We start from the raw sequence: 23,298 nt of genomic DNA, 5'->3' as shown, positions 1-23,298 counted from the left end.
GGGGCTACTCACGGGCTAGAATCTGAATGTAAAGGACTGATTTCCAATCAGTGCTGGGCTGATCCCAGCATTACATTGTATTCTGGGCTGATTCCAGCTCAAGTAAAATTGGCGCTAGGCTGATCTCAGCTCAAGTAAAATCTGTGCTAGGCTGATCCCAGCATTCAAGTATATTCTGGGCTGATCCCATCTTCAAGTAAATCTGTGCTAGGCTGATCCCAGCATTTATGTGTATTCTGGGCTGATCCCAGCTCAAGGATAATTGGTGCTAGGCTGATCCCAGCATTAAAGTGTAATCTGGGCTGATCCCAGCTTCCATATACTGTGCTAGGCTGATCCCAGCACAGGTAAAATCTGTGTTAGGCTGATCCCAGCATTCAAGTCCCAGCTTAATGAAAAAGATTGATTCCCAATTGTTGCTGGGCTGATCCTAGCATTACAGTGTATTCTGAGCTGATTCCAGCTCAAGTAGAATCAGTGCTAGGCTGATCCCAACTCAAGTAAAATCTGTGCTAGGCTGATCCCAGCATTCAAGTATATTCTGGGCTATCCCATCTTCAAGTAAATCTATGCTAGGCTGATCCCAGCATTATTGTGTATTCTGGACTGATCCCAGCTCAAGAATAGTTGGTACTAAGCTGATCCTAGCATTAAAGTTTAATCTGGGCTGATCCCAGCTTAAGTGGACAGTGTGCTAGGCTGATCCCAGCTCAAGTAAAATCTGCTAGGCTTATCCCAGCATTCAAGTGTATTCTGGGCTGATCCCAGCTTAAGTAGACAATGTGCAAGGCTGATCTCAGCATACTAATGTATTCTGGGCTTATCACACATAAGAGAGTATTCTGGGTTGATCCCAGATTCGTAGAATAGAGCTAGGCTGATCCTAGCATGAAGAAAATGTTCTTATATTTTTAACTATTTAAAACCGTAAAAGAAATGTATTTAGTGGGCATGACTTTTACATTATTAGTACAGCTTATGAGTATCCGATTGGGGAAAAATGCCAAATTGAATTTGATATTAAATATATCAAATGACAGCCCCCAAGAGGATGCCAGTTTGGAATGTAAAAAACCATTTGGATGGACAGGTGCCCAAAGCACATGATATTAAATGTACATACACAACTATTCCTGGGCAGAAAGAAGTCAGTTAGGGTGAACTCTGATGTAGCGTGTATAACACGACGATGACTAGTGTCCTAAACTTCTGATTAGAAGTTCTAATTAGATGGTCCTCCATACCAACTGCAGCTGCAGTTATGGCTGCTCAAATACGAAACGAATGACCAGAAAAGTTGTGCTCATCATAGCCCATGAATACCAGCAGGAGCTTTAAGTATGACAGAAAAAGTTCCCTACTAAAAGGACGGCCCATGGAATCCACAAATAAAGAAGTATTCAGCTAAAGCACCTTGCCACTGTTGACTCAAATACTGCTCCATGCAGGAGACATGGCACAACCGCGAGTTCCAAAAGAATGAAATCTTGACACCAGCAGCAGGGAGGGCGAATCATACAAAGTTTTCAGGCAAAAAAACCTTTCTATCAATAATTTTTACAAAACTAACTCTTATTTTGGAAAACAAACCCTTATTTTAGCAAACACGACAATAAAGATGTCTAATCATTAAAATAACAGGTTTAAACGTTTAATCTAGTCTTGGAAACGTTATTGCTGCACAGATTACATAATAAAACCAACTTGGGTTAGCGCCCTCCCAGCTGCTCTTAACAAAATAACGTATCAGTGGAATAAAAAATTCGGGTTAACAATAATGGCCAACATCGGAGAAGCACATTCCGCTAGACTAGCTCGAGAGCGATTAGAAGCAATAAAAAAATTTCTTCCTGTTTGTGATAGTGTCAGAGAAAAATTACAACAACGACAGCTAGCACAAGTTGAATTTGCAACAGGTGCAGAACAATTATTTAAACCCGTTACAACAGCCACTGAAAAAGCTGCGGTGGCCACTGAGCGAGCTTTACTGGGAGAACCCAAGACTTTTGAAGAGGTGGCGGATGTTGTGGAACGGGAGCGGAGGCTGCGAAAACAAGAAGAACAACGAAAACAAGGTATTCTTCCAACGATAAAACAAACTGCTGCGTGAACTGAAAAAATTGCTAGAAGAACCAAACAAATAAAAAAGATTTTACGAGATCCAACAACTCAACCTCCATCCGCCGTCGGAGAAATACTTGAAGGTATTGGGGAAATTCGTACTGAACTCGCGTCCAAACCAAAATAGCGGAAAATGCTGGACTGATTGCAAAATTTAGAGAAGGGTTTGTTGAAGATATTAGAAATACTCCAAGAAGAGAATTGCCCAGAAAAATATTAATTGGTATGTTTAATAAATCTAGTATCTTAAAACCCGGTTTTGAAACCGTGAATGATGATAATTTTATTAAATGGATATATCGTATATATAAAAACAAAAAACAAGCCAGAGATGATGATTTAGAATACAGAGGTCTCCTTGAAGAAGTAAGAGAAGCTTATAACGAACATGTAAAACAACTAGAATTCCCGCAACAGATAGAACAACAACGGTTTCCTTCACCGCAGCAAAGGTTGTTTTCGGAACTTGAAAGGACTGAGGATTTACTTAAGCAAGCAAAGAAAACTACTGGTAGTGGTCTTAGTGGTCACATTACTTGTCCTGATAATATCATCAATGATGTATCTCGGTTGGAAGTTCTCATCGGAGGAAAACGTGCCGGAAATAACTCTCCGGAAATAATTAATGAAGCTGCTGATATCTGTCAGCGACTATTTCGCGGCGGCATCATGGATTCTCACATCTATCGAGAAGTTATTAACGAACTCGCAGACGGTTATTACAGCGACTAATAATTTTAGTTAGAGAAACAATAATTAAATAAAATGATACTACACGATTCTTTTCGCAGACCAAGAATGGTTAGAGTAGTAAACTCACGATTACCAGAATACGAGGTTGTTTACGGAGATGGAGTCGGTGATGTTGTCAGAGATTTAGTCACAAGGATTGCTCCAAAGGCAGGACCGTTAGCAAAACAATTCGCAATGAAAGCTGTTGATGTTGTCAAGGATAAATCCATTGGCGCTGTTGGTAATCTTGCCGGGAAAGCATTTCAATCAATCAAAGATAGAATAGCACAACTGATACGAAGAAAACCACGTGTGGTTCGACCGCCAGTAAAACTACCATCCACCGAAGCTATGCCGGCAAATGTTAGTAGCATAGTAAATAAGGCTGTAAATCAGAAATTAACTGAGCTCGCAACAACGGGAATTACCTCCAAAGCGCTGCAAGATAGTTTAACCGCTAATTTGATAGCCGGTAGTGGTTTCCGACGATGACAACATTTTTTATTTAGACCGTTGTATTCATAATAAAATGTTTGCACACAAATCCAATGACGCGTTTGATATGTCCAAACCAGTACTTAAGGATGATTCTTTACGTGATTTTCAATATTATTCTTATGATGCTCGTACTCCTGATCAGCGTGGGCGAATTGAACTGCAAGTCCAGGATACAAGTAGATATTTCTTACCCGGTGAGGCTTTCATAGAAGTCGAAGGTAGATTAACAAAAAATGATAACACCCTTTATGACACAGCTGATAAAGTTGGTTTTGTTAACAACGGCATCATGGCGTTATTTAAAAGCGCCATATACGTGATAGATGGAAAAGAAATTGAAACAATTCATGATAATATCGACGTTGCCACAACAATTATCGGTTTAGCAAGATATTCAGATGATTATACTAGATCAGCTGGACCGTCAATGATGTTTGCAAAGGATGCCAGGGACGTTCCTGATCAAAGTCCTTATATTTTTAGACAACCACGCAACAATCTTGGAGTCGCCGATGCTGATGTTGAAGATTTATATTTTCCAAACCCGAATCATAATCTAGGATTTGCAGCGCATAAAGCTATGCTAAATGTTGCTGGTCAGTTCTCATGTGTGATTCCACTGTCTCATATATTTGGATTTTGCAGAGATGTCCGTAAGGTTATATTCGGCTCCAAACACACAGTTGTACTTGTACGAAAAGGTGGTGATGATGATGCTATCTGGCGAAATGCTGGTGTTGCTGACGCTGGTAAAGTGACGTTAACTAAATTATCGCTGTGGATGCCAGTGATGTCTCCATCAATCGCTGAAGAACAACGACTACTTTCTTTTATGGATACAGGTGGTAAAACACTACTGTCCTGGAAAACGACAACCACAGACACTCTTCAGGGCGATAATACTGGATCGTTCACGTGGCATATTTCATCGCAACGTGGATTAGCAGCACCACGACATATCTTTATCGCATTTCAGAATAATAATAGATTAAACAGTCAGCAAGAAAATCTGATGGTATTTGACAATCTTAATGTCTCTGAAGTCTCGTTGAGAATAAATGGACATCAAGAACCATCCGAGGATATATTAATAGATTACGATGGTAATCGTGTTGCGCGTGCGTATCATCGTTTAATGTCATTTATGGGACGCTACCTTAACGTGGATACTGGTCTGCAAATATCACAAAAAGATTTTACAACGTTGTATCCGATATATTACTTTTCGTTGGAACATCTTGATCTTGTTAAACAATCTGTTGTTGATTTACATTTCAAAGCTCGTATAGGCGGTCCTATACTAGCTGGTGGTTTTAGAGTGATCGCTGTCATACTTTCCGATAAGGCAGTGTTGCTTGAGGGTGTTGGCGGCCGAATGAGAGTCATCGATGCACCAGTGGAAAACTTGTAAACAATTAGATCAATATCGTATTAAATAAAATGTCATACAGTTATGTTAATGTCACTCTGACTCCTGGTCAGACGAAGAAATTACAATCGAAAAACGCGAGCACATGTGGGACATCAATAACGTTAAAACATGATCAGCTAGCAGGCGGTCCAAACAAACTGTCATTGACCAAAACTCAGCTAAAACATTTCAATAGCGCGAAGCAGGGCACGACTGGAGTTCGACTTGATCTCTCTCCGGCCGCGGTCAAAGATATGGTTAAAAAGGGAGGTATATTTCCTCTTCTTGCAGCAATACCAGCACTGATAGCTGCTGCTGCTCCCACAGTCGCAAAGGCAGCCGCGTTAGGAGCAGTAGGAACCGCTGCTGGAATGGCACTAAAGAATGCCACCGGGAAAGGATACAAAAAAAAGGGATCCGGTCTAAGACTACCGGGAACTCCGGCGTCATGGTACCCAAAAAGGTTTTGAAAACACTTCCAGCATTGAAGCTTCCAGCTTCTAATTTTGATTTACTTAATGCTGCTAAACAATTACGCATAAAATCCTTCAGAGGTGTATTTATGCGAGATGAATTACCAGCACGACCAAACAGCACAGAAACAGGAATTATTAATCTCGACAACAAGGAAGGCCCTGGAACTCACTGGGTTGCTTACGCGATCGATCCACGCAGAATTATCTATTTCGATTCGTACGGGCTAGCACCGCCAGTTGAATTTCTCAGGTACGTCCAAAGATTTTCAATTCCAGTTTGGCAGTCAACGTTACCAACACAAACACTAACCGATCCTCCGATATGTGGTCAGCAGGTATTGAATGTTCTTGATGCGATCTCAAAATCAGTGATTCCTCCTCACAAAGTCGTGCACGAATACACGTTGAAAAACCATCAATGATTTCCAAATTTAAACAACCCCATAACAGATAATGGTTGATATTTACGGAAGATCAAGCAGATCCAAGGAGCGCCGCGAAGACGTCGATTTGTCGAAGTATGCGACCAAAGATGAAATTGATGATCTTTTAAATCTGACCGGGATAGACCCAGATGAGGTCGTTATTTTTCAGGACAGGCACGGCAAGCTAAGAACCAGTAACATTAAGTGGAATGACATAATTCGCAGGGTTATTGGAGCTGTCACGGACAACATCGTTGTATTCACTGACAGCGGCAGAATCAGAGATTCGTCGATATCAATTGCGATGCTGCGAGATGATGCACGAAAAGTCGCAGCGACGCGTGTAGCAAAATCCGGTGACACAATGACAGGTGAACTCAGCATGAACAGCAACAAAATAACCGTTCTAAAAAATCCGGAAGGTCCCGAAGATGCCGCAAACAAACAATACGTAGACACCGTTGACGGTAAACTAGCCACGTTGCGGGCAGAGTATGATGTTCACGTGGGCGCGTTTACAAGATTTCGCAGAAATTATCAAAAAACCGACTAGACCTTGGATAAGTTCTTTGGAGCTCCTTTGGTCGTCGATATGAAGCTTTCTGAAATCAAAACCAACATTGACACGATCAAACAAACACAGCAGGATATCGTATTGGGTATTCCTGAGATCGTTAACAAAACCAGTCTGATTAAAGTCCCCACTGGAGTTACCCCCGGGCATATCACCAACATCGTATATACGGTATCATCTGGATTCGCAACATGGTCCCGACAAAATAATACTATTAAATACACAGCAACAGCCACTGGCATGTACAGGTTGTCTGTGTTTTCAGCTGCTAAATTTGAAATCTTCACAACATATCCCTGGAGACATTCCACCGACAGGTTTTCCGGGGTTGTAACTGTAATACTAAACAGCGGAACCGAAGAAATATTTATACTTGAAGCTGCAGACAAGAAATTAACCGCAACATCTTACTGGTGGTGTTTGGAATTCGTCGCAGAAATGCCTCAATTGGTTACCGCGTAATTGAATAATGAAATCATCATCAACGACAACACTGTCATTAAGCGCTCAACAATATCGATATGATCAGGTACGCGAATGGCAATCAACGTTGAAAAACACCATTGACAGATGCGCAACAAAAAAAAAAAAATACAAACGCTGCGTGACCGCGCTGGACATAACAGTGTATTCGGTATCCGCGGTGGTTGCATCCACGGGTGTGCTATTGTCTGCGTTAACTCCGGTAATGACCGCAATCGCTATCACAATCACAATTTCTGCCTCAACGACGATTGAGGGAGACGCCAACATCATCGCAAAAAAATATCCTCGTGCGCGACAACAAAATTACACGAGTATCAACAACTAGCCAACGCGGCCAACAGCGCCTACTTGAAATTGTCCTCATTGATATCATCCAGCGTAGACGACAACAACATATCAGATTCTGAATTCACGCTGATGTCCGGTATATATAACGACTATGAGCGCGCGGTAAATACTGAAACCGCAAACGGTTTTCATTTGAAAACCAACAATAACAATAACGATGGAGATAATTCAGCGCCAAGCGTTGCTCGACATAGCCGTGAATACAACTCCGGTAAGGACCACAATGATATCAATATCGTCGACGCAACCAGAGTTCAGCATTAATTTTCCAACTGCAATTCCAGTTACCGAAATCGCGTTGGCACAATTACGAGTATATCACAGTTGGCCCAATATCAGGTCGACATCATTTCACAGACAATCGCCGAATAACTCATTTGTATTTTCATATCAGAATAACGCTGATGGAACCCCAGATTGGAATACTATTACACTTCCCACTGGGAGTTATCAGATAGAGGAAATCAACAAAGAAATACAGCGTCAAATAAAACGTATCACCGGAAAGGAAGCAAAAATATCAATCACTGCACACAAGCCAACGTTGTCAACGGTCATCGAAATCTCAACGCCGGGTTACACCATTGATATCTATAACAGTTCAATCAGAACAATATTAGGATGGCCTCGAAATCCACCACCGGCGCCACCGATACCACCCCCTGCACCCGAAAAATCCGATTATATCACTGACGCGAAGTCATATCACGGAATTACACCCGGTTATAGGCCGCATCTGGATGATATAAAAGGTGCAACGGTGGATAGGTGGATCCCGCCTCTTAGTGACGGCGGCGATATTGTGTTGACTTTTACTCGTGCAACATATTCAACGGGGGTGGGAGGATTAGGATTTCGTGTTTATCTGAGCGAAATTACTGAATTTTTTAAAACTATTAATGTGGCGCACCGCACGCAACTAGCGCATCTACGGCAACGCTTCCAAGAACATCTTTCTGATGTAACAGGTTCACGTGGAGAAATTATTAAGCAAGTCGAAATATTAAATCAGATTGCCGCAGATATGGAATATATTAACCAACGAATGATTCAGATAGTAACTAACAGTAGCTCCATCATTAAAACAACAATTTTTGGATAAGTACTCGCTGACCGAAGCTGAACTGCCGAATTTTAAATTACCAGGATATGTTTCCCCGGCCACGCTGTGAAAATTCGTCACTGATATCGTTGATGAATACTTCGATGACATACTTGCACAACACAAACGAATACTACCAGAACCCGTTATCTTGGCACACAATAATTCCACCAGCGGTGATGGCCGGCACATCTCTCCGGGAATAGTAAATATAACCGATGTCGTCGCGGTCAATCTTGTATGTGATGTCATCGATGGCAGTTACAGCATAACCACGACAACATCGGATCAGGCCCAGCAAGGGTTTATATTGTATTCGTTTACTCCTACACAACCACCTGGATTTTTGATTGTGCAAGAGCCAATTAATCCAGTATTTCTGCGGTGTTTGAATCCGACGCTGACAAGGATAAATTTTAAAGTCACCGACCAGCAACAGCGACTGTTGGACCTGCGTGGGGAAACAATTAGCGTAAACTTGCTAGTGAAATCGTGAAAAATCTTCGATTTTTTCAATTAGCGATATCCATAACATAATAACATCGTGCAGTGATTTCACCGACAGTGATTTTATTGTTAGTGAAACTGAATCTGAATTCGAATCTGAATTCGAATCTGAATCCGAATCTGAATCACTTCGTGATTTCAGCGATTTCAGTGATTCCAGCGATTCCAGTGATATCAGCGATTCCGATGATAGCCCGGTCGGAAACGCTAACATTTCAATCAACAACAGCAATGTCGTGATAAATTATGTTAAATAAACACAATAAATATAATGACTGAAAGATTTTACCAGCATGTTCGCGTGCACATACTTGACCAAAAAGAACTTGCCGATGCGATCAGAGCCGCATTTACGCGAAATGAAAATGATCGATACCAGCTGAAAGATACCCGGATACGGGTGGGAAATGCTGGCACCGATAAAATATTGCTGAGCAGTGACGATATCGAGCGACTGCGTGACAGCGATTACATTTATGTGTTCTTCAGCGATGACGAAATTTTGAACTATGCACATTCTTGTTTGACCAGGGAGCAGTTAGTTGACGTTCTCGCGGGCGGAAATATTCCTTGATATCACATTTAAACACATATATTCAGGCAAATATAGCGTGATGAGATTTTCACGTTTCATAGACGATCGCTGTCCGACCCGATATCGCAGCAACAAAACGATATTTGATATTGGAACCAAATACTTGTCGGTGTTTGAAAATATTAAATATTCCCCTCTTCATCACCCCATTTGGGATATTTTTCCACAACTTCGTGTATCTCCGCTGTCGTTGCCGCTGAAGTTTTACTGCGATGGTCTTCTAGAAGAGTATAAAGATCGTAAAAAAATTTTCTTCTTCAAAATCATGTACGGGTACAATAGCCGCCATAGATCCCATGAAGACTACCACGAATACAACACCCGCGGACAACCGATACACGGCATTGAAGCGCTTAAATTTATTGAACGAATTATGATAATCGTGTTATCAAGTTAATCCCTTGTGTTTCCGGGCAATCTTTTTTTTTACCGTGGGTTTCGACGGACCGTAAAAAAAATTTTACTGTGAAAATTATCGAAATAATAATTATTATTACTCGTCGATGAGTAATTTATCGAGTTTATCAGAAAGAACCTTTGAGAGTTTTTCTTGCTCGAAGATCTTTCCGATGTCGTCAAGGATCCTTTTTATAGTCCGAGCTACCGGCACAAAGGTCTTAATTTGGTCTCGGTGTTGACAGATAATTTTGTATCTGAGTTCATCATTTAGTAGCTTTACAGTTCTGTATTCTCACTTATGAGTTTTATAACCTTGTGCGCGAGCTTCTGAAATGCTATCGTACTGATCCTGCAGCCACGCTGAATTAAAAATTTCGCTCGATGTTGTGAATTTCCTTACGGCGTTGATTTCTTCGGTGAGTGTTGCAACTGTTTCCTCGTTCATTATACCTAAAGCGGCTTTGTCTCTCTAATATAATGTCAAACTTAAACAGGCTCATAAAAAGATATAAGCGCATCATACTTTTTCGAGTATACAAATTTTGTTATAAGATTAATATTACGGTGGATTGATGCCGGTTTTATCTCAAAATATTTAGCGGCGGAATTCATCGACGGGAATTCTATTTCATCTGAGTCCATGATGGCAACGACCGGTTTTGAAGGAATCCTTTGAGTAGCTCTTGTTGAGTTACGGTTATTTTCACTCTGAGTAACTGCTCTCAAGTTTTCTATGCGATTATCCAATTTATCTCTGTTAATGTGGTCGATAACTAATCCCGCAGGAATCGGACCGTAATGGCACTCGAAAACAAACCTATGAATACGATAAGTTTTTCCTTCGCCAGGTTTATAGACCCTAATTTGTTTATAACCATGTTTATCAATATTTCCGAGTGGAATTTTTAGTTTACAGTTTCTAACTGCTCCGTCTGCTGAGGCTTCGTAGTTATCGTAGATGGGATGTCTTCTGAATTCCATTTGTCTATACTAGATGGCATTTGTTTGTCTAAATAGTAGATTGGGTGGTTGTTGATATACTCTTGTTCCGTAAATACGCGATTGTGTTTGCGCCGATAATATCGGGCGAGCTCGCGAAATCTTTTACCACTGCAACTTGAGCACAATTTTGTTTTTCCGCGGACTGCAACGTTGCACACCGCGCAGGTAACCCCGCCGTTAGACCCTCGCTTGAAATTTTGATTATGAGAAGCACAATATTCTCCGACACATTTTCGTTGACAGCGTTTTTTGGTCCTGGCAATTTTCCAATTTTTCTGTTATTGTGTTGTTACGATATATGCTTGACAGTGGCATACTAACATCGCTGACTGTCGGCGAAGCAATCATATGCTATCACCGGCAAACTACAGTTTGGTTACCAACGCCAATTATTGATGAGGAGCTCATGACGGGGTGGACTCCCAAAATGATCAAGGACTATATTAGCTGCAGAGAGAGTGCAGCGAAAGATCTCGGATGAAGGTTAATAGGGAAGTTTACTCAGGGCGCAGCATTTGATCACAAAATACATCACAGCAGATTAATCCTTGATGATGCCGAATTGAATTTTATAATAGCTGACGCCGCCGCAAGAAATATATTTTGTCACCGCGAAGACGCGATGTTGTCGAACAGGAAAAAATTGGGAACAATTGTTAGTTACCTCGACGGGGAATCACGCCAGTTTACACACTTGAGATCATCGATGTTGTCTTATGTTTCTGTGAATTTGCTGTCGATGGTAAACAGATTTCCCAGCACCGCAGTGAGAGTTGCGACGGACTCATTTTATATAGCAAGAAAATACCTACCATTGGTAAATAGCATCATACCAGAATCAACATCGTGGGGGTGCTGGAGAGTGAAAAATGAAAGATTACACGAATACTGTGAATCAGCTGATGTTGAAATTAAAGACACTCATCGTGATATGACTGAAATACCTTCGACAGCGTCAACGTTACCGTCGGTATACGATCCTGTTACAAGACACAGAACTGTTTATCTGAATGGACCAGGTGGCTGTGGTAAGACAACTCGAGTGATTGAGTTATTTCGAAACTCTGACATGATAGTGTTAACGCCCACACATAGACTTGCCAGGGAAATGAAACAGCGCGGAGTTAACGCCTGTACTTATCACAGCTTTTTCAAATACAGTGGCGGCGAGTGGACTCCTGAGCGTATGGGCACAAAATATATTCCTGAGAAAATTATGTGGGATGAAGCAGACACTGTACCGCTGGATACACTAAAAAGGTTCCTTGAGTGGTTGTTGACAAAAAATACTGCGGTTATTCTATGTGGTGACCACGGCCAACCACCGCCGTTCACAGGCGAATCTCCACATGATTGGTTGAAGAATTTTGTTGATTATTACGAAGAAATCGATGACGACATCAGAGCACTTGATGATCGACTAAAGAAGTTTAAAAAGCTGATTAGGTTGCAGAATAATAAAACTCAGTGCGTGGTTATGCGCAAGGTGATTCCGAGGACATCAATGAAAGACTTCCTGGAAACGTGGACCCCAAGTGATCTCATAGTGGCAAGTAGAAAAGTAGTCAGAGACACACTTCAGCAGCGATTACTTCAGCTGCACAAAGAAAAATTCCCAACGCTGCCGGTACTGTTATGTTATAGACCAACAGATACACGACTACAAAATATCGATGTTGATATCCCCGGGAAATCAACGAAGCAACAGTTAGTGTTAAATGATATTGTGTTAGTTGATATCGATGTTGTCGACGCTGCACTTGCCGCGAATAAAACCCCATGGATGTTAGGATACGCTATGACAGTTCATTCTGCGCAGGGATTAACCATCGAAGACACAAAAGTCTGGATCGTTGATGATCGCATCGAGTGGTCAAATTTAGTTTACTTGGCTGTGTCAAGAGTGCGAAGAATATCACAGCTGGGAAGAATTGTGTTAGATACGTCAACGGCATCGGCCGCCGATAAGTCAGTGTTGATCGACACTATAAGAAAAAAATTAACCAATTGCAAACACAGCGACAAAAAAAATAATCGGGAGTTTGATCCCAAACAAAGTTTGGATGTTGAATTTGTAGTCGAGCTGCGACGACAACAACATAATCACTGCGTGAATTGCAATTGTGTAATGTTATGGAGATATCCGAAAAATGACCCAAGACAGTTTACGTTAGACAGAAAAAATAGCAACCTTGGCCACACACGTGAAAATATTATGTTGACCTGTCTTGAGTGTAATAGACGCAGGGGAGCCGCTGCAGCTATTTAAGTGTGGATCAATTCAGTGATTTGGGTGGTAATTGTGTATCATCAGGAATCACCTGAAGTTGCTCACGGGTGAATCCGCGTTGAGGAGCAGTTGAATCTAATATATAGATTGCTGGTCTGCCAGTGGATCTTGTCACGGTGGATATCTTATGTGTGGTAACACTCCAAATGGGATCAGTCGCTCTTCGTTTACCACCTTCAAGTTCGCCTGGTTCGTATAAAGATCTAACTGCAACATTACCCAACATTGGCTGTGTTGAAATATTATTTCGTTGTATTTGTATATATTTTTGAAAAACACCTTGTGTTTTCGTGATCGCGATGGAAGGTTTCACGTTGGTGGCTCAGGCGATCTCGTTATTTAGCGCAGTTATCACACTTGGTAATCTTGCAACCCATTCGCGCAATCTCGCATCTTGAATGAATTCTTTCGTGTATTGATATCCAAATAATCTTTCGGCGAGTGTTTGATTAAATCTCTCAACGATTGCCTGATCACGATGAATTTCAGTGTGTCCTCGTCGTATGGTAACGTTATGTTGCTTCATCAGTGATGATACTGCACCTTGAAATTCTTTGCCAGAATCAACTTGTAGCAGATGTGGCCATCGTAGAGGTCCTCGCTGATAAATTCGTTTAAATGCATCGGCTACTTCAGACGCCGTTTTAGTTGTCAACGGCGTTGCTTCCTTGTATCTGCTTGCAACATCAACTACTGTTAACGCGTATTTGTACGTTTTCTGACGAACAACATCGTGAGGCAGGAATAGTATGTCGGCCTGATGAACTTCGTTGGGCACACTAACATCAAAATGTGCAAAGTTGATTTGGCTGGGCGGTGGTAGATAAATTTGCCATATTGCCTGTTTCGATAGCCAATTTTTAGCAGTAACCGCCGTAACTCCTGCTGCGCTAGCGAGTTTACTGATTGCCGCGTTACCTCTCCAGTATCCGATCGGGGAATAATAAATCGTCTCCATTGGAGATGCTTGCATTGTTATTAATTACTAGCGCCTAATACTAGTTTAGATTTCATTGCGGATTTTATTAACCAGTTAGCGAGTGATTCTCTGAGGGATTTATTTTTGATGGCGTTTAGTGAATGAATTAATTTTACGTCTGCGATATGTCGTTGTTGCAAATCAGGGTTTTTATAAGCTACATCATGAATATGACAAGCTGCATCGATAGCATTTATCGGATACTCACCAGGGTTGGGCTGATTGTCACTGTCAAGTCTTATGTCAAGTCTGGTTCCAGGACCGCAGTAGTTGTATCCAGGAAGATGTTTTTCCCCGGGATACTTTGCCCAGGGAGCTCCAGGGAGTTTTCCAAGTTGGGCTGCGATGTCGCCTCCGCTAAACATTTTGTTTGAAATCTAAATTTTTTTGTGCCACATCGAGCACATATTCCTGTGAGCACCTGGCGATTGTTTTTTGTCGTAATTGTTGTTAAGTCGTTTGTTGGGGTTCGTGCCTTGCACTTCACACAATATAAATCCATAATATTATTCATTTGTATACAAATGGAAGTTACTGACTTTTCCGCAACGAAGACAAAAGAACCGGTAAAGCATAATAGTGTGTTACCAAATTCAATCAGAATGATTATCATAGGTCCATCTGGGTCGGGTAAAACACAGCTGTTGTTGAATCTGATAATGAGGTGGATGATATGGGATAAACTATATTTGGTAGCACCATCTGTGGACGATCAGCGATGCTACGACGTGATAAAAGATTTCAATGAGAGTGCAAAAGCGGCCATTGGAAACGACGACGACATAGTTGATTTTATATCTGATATCAATGATGCACCTGGCATTGATAGCATTGATGGATCAATTAACAACTTAGTTGTGTACGATGATGTTATGCTGGATAAGCAAGTAAACCCTGCAAGAATATTTTCTCTTGGGCGTCATAAAAACACAGATGTGATTTATGTAACTCAACGTTACACACAAATTCCAAAAGTGATCAGAGATAACTGTAACGTTCTCGCGGTGTTCAACGGAGTTGATGTGCACACGCTACGAAATATCCATCAGACTTGGTGCAGCGAAGATATGGATCTAAATAAATTAAAAAATTTCTTTAGTCATGCTCAACGAAAACCACACGGGTTTGTGACGATAAATTTACACTACCCCAGGACACGATATCGAGTTGGACTTGATACGTTATTTTGTTAACAGCAGCAGGGAGGGCGCTAACCCAAGTTGGTTTTATTATGTAACCGGTGCAGCAATAACGTTTCCAAGACTAGATTACACGTTTAAACCTGTTATTTTGGTAAATAGACACCTTTATTGTCATTGTTGCCAAAATAAGGGTTTGTTTTCCAAAATAAGACTTATTTTTTGTAAATGGATTGATAGAGATGATTTCAGGCGGAAAAAACTTGTATGATTCGCCCTCCCTGCTGCTACACCAGCACAAAATGTGTCCATTTTTGAAGATGGCAAGGTCAGTGAAAACAGATTTATGTGTTGAAAATGTCACATCTCAAATCTCTCTGGTACTTGCCTGAAGAAATGCTCTGCAATGATCAAACTGAATTTGCCATATCACAAGAATTTTAAAAAAAAGCCACCAGACACATGCACTGCAGCGACAAAGGACAATTCCATGTTTGGTGAAAATACTTCCTCGCTTAACATAGCCGAAAACTGCACCACCATCCTGTATGTAATAGGAAATCTCTGCCTACTATTTAAAATGTTGTTCCTTTTTATCCCACGAATTATACACTGCAGCCTGTTGGACTCATGGAAAGGGATACTATACCCTGCCTGTAGGTAATAGAATCCAAACCCTGCAAGGTACAGCTTAATTGTTGTTGTTCTAGGGTTTAATGCCATTTTTCAGCACAAGATAGGCCATACATGGCGGCCAGTATAACTGGTGGAGGAAGAACCCTGGAAAATCCAGGGAATAACCACCGACCCACAAGAAGCTACTGGCAGGCTTTCCCATGTACCCATGCTAGCCGAGCCTTGGACTCGAACCCATGCAGTGGTGAGATGGCAGTGATCTGGAAAGGTGAGCGCTTTAAACCACTCAGCCACTCAGGACCCCATAGCTTAATTGTGGAATACTGCAGTTGCAGTATGGTGTGACAGTTTATGACGAAATAAATCAAGACATTTTCTGAAAGTACGGGCAAAGAGTAAGCATGTGCAACAACACCAGACATGGCCGAAAAATTCACCAAACGATGGAAGCCATTTCTGTACACTGACCTAGTATTATTGGACACAGATAAACACCACAAGTCCTGCACACATTGTGTCAAAATAGCATCAACTCTGTAGCTGGGGGCACACAGCTGGAGTTTGATCTGCTTGGGGAACCAAGTGTTGGAACTTCTCATTCTGAAATCGAGAAATACCATCAGCTGTAACATTATCCCTACCAGGTATATGGCGAGCCTGAATAACTAATTGTCCTTTGGCAGTACACCATATTAGTCTTCGAACAAATTTTATTATAAGAGGTATTGTGGATTGGCCTTTGTTAATGATTTCAGCAGTTGCAGAATTGTCACAGTTCACCAGAATTCTTTTCTTGGTCCACTGATTTCCCCATTAACACCACCAGTCCTGGACATGTGCCAAAATGGCTCACAATATCCAGAAATCTTTATATTTAATGCCACTGAAATACAGTAAAAGAATGATGTAAGATGGTCACGCCTTCAATGAACCCATATGAAGTGCTCTTCATTAAATCTGTAGGAAGAGCAGTGTCATATGATGTAGACGGCTGTATCAGTCTGCACGCACGAGACTGCTGAGCTTTGAACACACTATCCAAAACATGCTTGTATTTCCCTGTCACAGAATGCCAATGGAAGATTTTTGTTGTTGTTGTTGTTGTTGTGGGGTTTAACGCCATTTTTCAGCACACGATAGACTATGCATGGCGGCCAGTATTAATGATGGAGGAAGAACCTGGGAAAACCCCAGGAAAAACCACCGACCCACGAGAAGCTACTGGCAAGCTTTCTCACATACCCACATTAGCCGAATCCTAGACTCAAACTCACGCAGACAGAGGTGAGATGGCAGTGATCCGTTACGGAGAGCGCTTTAGACCACTCGGCCACTTGGGGCCCCGCCAGTGGAAGAATGACGTGTTGTAAGATGGTCATGTCTTGCATGTACCCATATACCCAAATATTACTGTCTGATAGTCAGTGCTTAGCACCCTGAGTCAGCCCCAATCCTAAAAGTATGAGTTTGGAATAAACAAGGATTAAAAGCACATAGCAAGAACGATGTGTGAAAGGCTTGGTTGAACGCCTGCCTAGTTATAGGAGAATCCAAAAGCCACCCCAGTAGTTGTAAATAGTACACAGTGCATGGACAGGACACTGGTCTTGTACTTTTTGGGCATGACACTTAGGCAAAACGGGTACCCTTGGAGTGTTTGTAATGTGTAAACTCAACAACTAAACCAGCGTCACTGATCTGAATGCATGAGAACTGAAGCAGGTTGTCTAAAATTTCCCCTTACTGCAAGAATGCATGAAGTGCCCGGAGAAACTTGGACTTAAATAGAGCCACACAGATGGCATTGTGAGTGAATCTAGGCATGTCTGTACCTTTGAAAAGCCAGAGAGGTGAAACTCTACATTCATTGTCTGTACCTTTGAAAAACCAGAGAAGTGACTGATCAGATGGTACTCTATATGATCATGCAATATTACATAAGATTATTTAATTTGGTTGGCTCTTTGAATTCTGCTGCCAGTGCCAACCAATAGGAATAGTTCTGCTCATGCCTCCCCCCATGTGATCCTCCAACAAGCCCCATGAAGACAGCAAGTAAGAGGCTAATAACAGTCTATTGCATAATTCCCTGTCTGCCTCTCAATTTCAAGGTACAGTACATGGACAACACCCCTATCTAAGTGTTAGCCACTGATTAAGCCTTATATTTCGACATTACCTCATCTTACTACACAAACAATTCATCCCTTAATGGTCATTATCAGACAAACTCCATTGCAGCACTGGCATTGTGTACCTACAATAACTCAAGCTCATCAAGTTGTGCATAAACTAAAATTTAATAAATTATCATTTATATACATTTGTATTTTGTACTTCACCTTGCCCAAAATCAAGTACATAGTGTACTTGACCAGTGACACTTATTTTGTAAACAATAGAATACATAACTAAAATGTTCTCTATGATTATGGATTCAATATTCAGATCATTATTAATATAAACATGTTTATTTTGATTTGAGTTAAAGGTACAGTCTTGATTCTGACCTTAAAATCTTCTAGAATGGAAAATTCCATTGTGACAGTATTTTTCCGAAAATTGTAATTGAGACCTTGAGTCAAGTAAAAGGGTATATGATTTTATTTATCTAAACATTACTCATTGTTGCCTTAGCATGCGAAGCAGAATCAATCTTATTGTAGTGTTCAGTTTTTCGTTTGAGTGGATTAATTTATTCAGATTTTTATTCACTGGAATTACAAAGTGCTAAATAATATTTTTGGACTGGAACATTAAATTGGAGTTATAGTGAATTCATTCAGGCAAGGTTATTTTTGGATTAAACTATTGTGATAAGATCCAAAGACTGTTAGTACATCATCACAAGCCAGGCCACTGGCACATTAACACATTAAAGACTATACACACACAACACATTCAATATTGGACTTATTTGGAATACCACTGGAATTCATTTGGAACTTCATACATATGGACATGTTAACATTTAGGACTGTTTGGGATTTAATTCACAATAATGTAAGTTCTTTTTTAATTTTCACTTTATATTCTTGGAAAATAAATTATTTGCTGAATTGTACAAATCTTGTTGTTGTTGTTGTTGTTGTTGTGGGGTTTAACGCCATTTTTCAGCACACGATAGGCTATACATGGCGGCCAGTATTAATGATGGAGGAAGAACCCGGGAAAACCCCGGAAAGAACCACCGACCCACGAGAAGCTACTGGCAAGCTTTCTCACATACCCACATTGGCTGAATCTTAGACTCGAACCGCCGCAGTACAAATCTTGTTGGTTTTTGCTCTTTTATGTCACTTGGTTTAAGATCAGAGAGTCATAACACAACAAACTGGTAAATACAAGGTGGTTAATTCACATAGTTTGAAATCGACCAGCCTCCTCTCCAATTCCATGCCAATTATTTTATCCCATCAGTATGCTCAGCCATTGATAGCATGTCAACATAAAGGCAAAATTCCAGATTTGCTTATCATATATAATTTAAGTACTTTTCAGATCATTTAATAGCCACTTTTACAAAATGTGAAGCTACACTGTTGTTTCACATTTTGTTTACTTTTTATTGAATATGAGGGTTTCACTTACGGTATGTCACACATATTACATTCGAGTCTGGTTGGTGGCTGTTGTTTGTTCAAGTCCAGAGAAAAACTATAACCACCAGTCAGAACTAACTGTAGCTTATTCACTGTTTGACACCCCAGAAGTATTGGCATAGGAACCCAATAAAACTAGATACAAAGCAACATGGAAACTTTGTAACTGTTAAATGATCTGTTAAAGTGTTTACATGGGAAACAAATCTAAGATGTTTCCTTTATGTGGATATAATTAATTAGCAACTGTGCCTTCAGGATTTTACAATATTAGCATGAAATCGGCAAGAGGGCAGATTCCAAACCATATGAGTTGCAGTCGCCTTGTTAATTTGTAAAAGGGGTGTGGGTACTTTTAATAATTTCCATTTTCACTCACAGAGATGAGTGTTTGTGTTGGCAGCATTTATTTGAATTGGTTAAGTGCAGTGTGAAGGATATGGTTGTTAGTCATCTCCACTCCTATACTTGACCTTGTTCTAGATAAGATTTTCCTTGCATGAGGAAATTGAACTATTTGTTTTGTTTTGAAGATAACATCATAATGCCTTATAAATTTAAGTGAAGACATGAAATTGGTAATAAAGTGTTTTGAAAGTATTCCTGCAGTGCAAAACAAAGGACATGGTGACCAAGATAAGCCCTGCATCTGATCAAATGGAGAAGCCTGAAATGGCCTTAAAGGTTGAATAAAAATCACTGACATCTAACAGGTAGTCAGTGTCATTTTTTTTTATCTTGACAAGGATGAGAATGGCATATGAATAGATACTAAATCAATGTTAGTCTGTAATATGCATACAAGATATACAGCTAATATGTAAACACTTAAAATGGCCTTACTCTACAACTTGAGATACCTTAAAAACATGAATAGACCTTCAAGTTGATATGTGTATCGATAATGGATATTGTCTTTGGCTGTGTCTTGTGAACAGAGGTGTGTCATTTCACCCCTAGTTTAAATGTTTTGGTCTTATTTAGATTTTTTTTTTTTTTACTACTTTTGTTATTTGTTGATCCTTCTTAAATAAATACTATTAATAATTATTACAAAGATACAGTAGTCACAATTGTAAAATCCTGTGTGTTAGCATTAAAATATAGATGAATCTCCAAGATGAATATATATTGTGGCATCTGGATGAAAATCTAGTAGGTTTTTATTTATCAGAGATTTCCAGAAACAAGGACAAGACAATAGGATAAAAAAAATAATGTCCCAGTTACAGTTAATAATACAAGTGAATGAGTGCCCAGAGCTTACAGTAAATAATTTTGTTGTTGTTGTTGTTCTAGGGTTTAACGCCATTTTTCAGCACAATATAGGCTATACATGGTGGCCAGTATAATGTGAAGGAAGAACCCAGTAAATAATACAAGTGACTAAATACCTAGAGATTACAGTAAATAATACAAGTGAAAGAATACCCAGAGATTACAGTAAATAGTACAAGTGACTGAATACCCAGAGGTTACAGTAAATAGTACAAGTGAAAGAATACCCAGAGGTTACAGTAAATAGTACAAATGACTGAGTACCCAGAGATTGCAGTAAATAGTACAAGTGACTGAATACCTAGAGATTACAGTCAATTGTACAAGTGACTGAATACCCAGAGATTACAGTAAATAGTATAAGTTACTAAATGCTTAGAGATTGCAGTAAATAGAACAAGTGACTGAATACCTAGAGATTATGGTAAATAGTACAAGTGACTGAATACCTAGAGATTAGTCAATTGTACAAGTGACTGAATATCCAGAGATTACAGTAAATATTACAAATGACTGAGTACCCAGAGATTACAGTAAGTAGTACAAGTGACTGAATACACTGAGACATGATCAGCTGTCCAGTAAAAGGAAAAATAGCATTCTTTGCATGTCAAAAGATTGATGTTATAATTTTTTTTATTCCTTCACAGGTATTGGGTCTTTCACAGTTGTGGATGGTAACAAAGTTTTGGGGGAAGATGCTGGGAACAAGTAAGCAAACGGGAATCCATTATTGAGTCCTTATTCATCATTATACTTACCATGAGATAATTTTGAGACAATTTTGCAACTATTAAGTTCCACAGTTGTCTTTATGATAACCACATTTCTCTTATTAAGCCTATCCCTAAATTTAGCAAACCGAAAGCAAATTTTTACAAAAGCTTTGCCAATTTTTAAGTTCATCCCTCAATTTGTTAAAAATTTACAACCATCTGGCCATATCATGGGAGAAATATGGTAAATCTATTCATCATCTCTGTGTTGTACATCCTAGTAAGCCAAGTGGGCTTGTTGTATGGTACTGTATCTGTCATCCATTATCTCTGTGTTATACATCCTTGTAAGCAAAGTCAGCTTCTAGTATGGTACTGCATCTGTCATCCATCTTCTGTGTTGTACATCTTTGTAAGCCAAGTGGGCTTGTAGTATGGTACTGCATCTGTCATCCATCATCTGTTTAGTACATCTTTGTAAGCCAAGTGGACTTGTAGTATGGTACTGCATCTGTCATCATCATCTGTCTAGTACATCTTTGTAAGCCAAGTGGGCTTGTAGTATGGTACTGCATCTGTCATCCATCATCTGTTTAGTACATCTTTGTAAGCCAAGTGGACTTGTAGTATGGTACTGCATCTGTCATCATCATCTGTCTAGTACATCTTTGTAAGCCAAGTGGGCTTGTAGTATGGTACTGCATCTGTCATCCATCATCTGTTTAGTACATCTTTGTAAGCCAAGTGGGCTTGTAGTATGGTACTGCATGTGTCATCATCATCTGTCTAGTACATCTTTGTAAGCCAAGTGGACTTGTAGTATGGTACTGCATCTGTCAGCCATCTTCTGTGTTGTACATCCTTGTAAGCCAAGTGAGCTTGTTGTATGGTACTGCATCTGTCAGCCATCTTCTGTGTTGTACATCCTTGTAAGCCAAGTGAGCTTGTTGTATGGTACTGCATCTGTCATCCATCATCTGTTTAGTACATCTTTGTAAGCCATGTGGACTTGTAGTATGGTACTGCATCTGTCAGCCATCTTCTGTGTTGTACATCCTTGTAAGCCAAGTGAGCTTGTTGTATAGTACTGCATCTGTCATCATCATCTGTTTAGTACATCTTTGTAAGCCAAGTGGACTTGTAGTATGGTACTGCATCTGTCAGCCATCTTCTGTGTTGTACATCCTTGTAAGCCAAGTGAGCTTGTAGTATGGTACTGCATCTGTCATCATCATCTGTTTAGTACATCTTTGTAAGCCAAGTGGACTTGTAGTATGGTACTGCATCTGTCAGCCATCTTCTGTGTTGTACATCCTTGTAAGCCAAGTGAGCTTGTTGTATGGTACTGCATCTGTCAGCCATCATCTGTTTAGTACATCTTTGTAAGCCAAGTGGACTTGTAGTATGGTACTGCATCTGTCATCATCATCTGTCTAGTACATCTTTGTAAGCCAAGTGGACTTGTAGTATGGTACTGCATCTGTCATCATCATCTGTCTAGTACATCTTTGTAAGCCAAGTGGGCTTGTAGTATGGTACTGCATGTGTCATCCATCATCTGTTTAGTACATCTTTGTAAGCCAAGTGGACTTGTAGTATGGTACTGCATCTGTCATCCATCTTCTCTGTGTTGTACATCATTCAACATTTCCAAGTTATCACTCTGGAGGCCATGTGTCTGATTCAGTTTTGATCAAATGTGGAATATAGGTTTATATTGTCAGTATGTCAGACAAGTTTGAATATTGTCGAGATCCATGCATCATAATGAAGTGATCTTGCATATGTTTGATTTAGCTTGTTTTCATGCTGAATGCCATATTTCTGATTTGGTTGTAATCAAGTTTGGAACATAGGCCTATATGATCGAGATTTTGCATGAACTCGGAACATGAGCCATGAAGTAATCTTGTCCTGATTGGCTAAGCATGCAGTCAGTCTGAATGCTGTGTTTCTGATCCAGGCTTGGAATATAGGCTTAT

The 23,298-nt window shown here is 40.2% G+C and overlaps 1 protein-coding gene across 2 annotated transcripts in view; it reads left to right on the top strand.

Annotated features, from left to right (window-relative positions):
- Positions 1–23,298, top strand: part of LOC149787282 (NEDD8-activating enzyme E1 regulatory subunit-like) — a 176,003-nt gene that overhangs the window by 8,960 nt on the left and 143,745 nt on the right. For both annotated transcript variants that reach the window (XM_089977816.1, XM_089977815.1), the window contains exon 3: positions 21,251–21,311. In XM_089977816.1, coding sequence (XP_089833942.1) covers positions 21,251–21,311 — 61 coding nt within the window. The remainder of the gene's footprint in view (positions 1–21,250; positions 21,312–23,298) is intronic.

Source organism: Sinohyriopsis cumingii, chromosome 12, assembly GCF_028554795.1.
Source record: "Sinohyriopsis cumingii isolate HCF-2022 chromosome 12, ASM2855479v2, whole genome shotgun sequence".
Lineage (NCBI taxonomy): Eukaryota > Metazoa > Mollusca > Bivalvia > Unionida > Unionidae > Sinohyriopsis > Sinohyriopsis cumingii.
The sequence above is the reverse complement of the archived record's forward strand: the minus strand, read 5'-3'. Positions and strand labels throughout refer to the sequence as shown.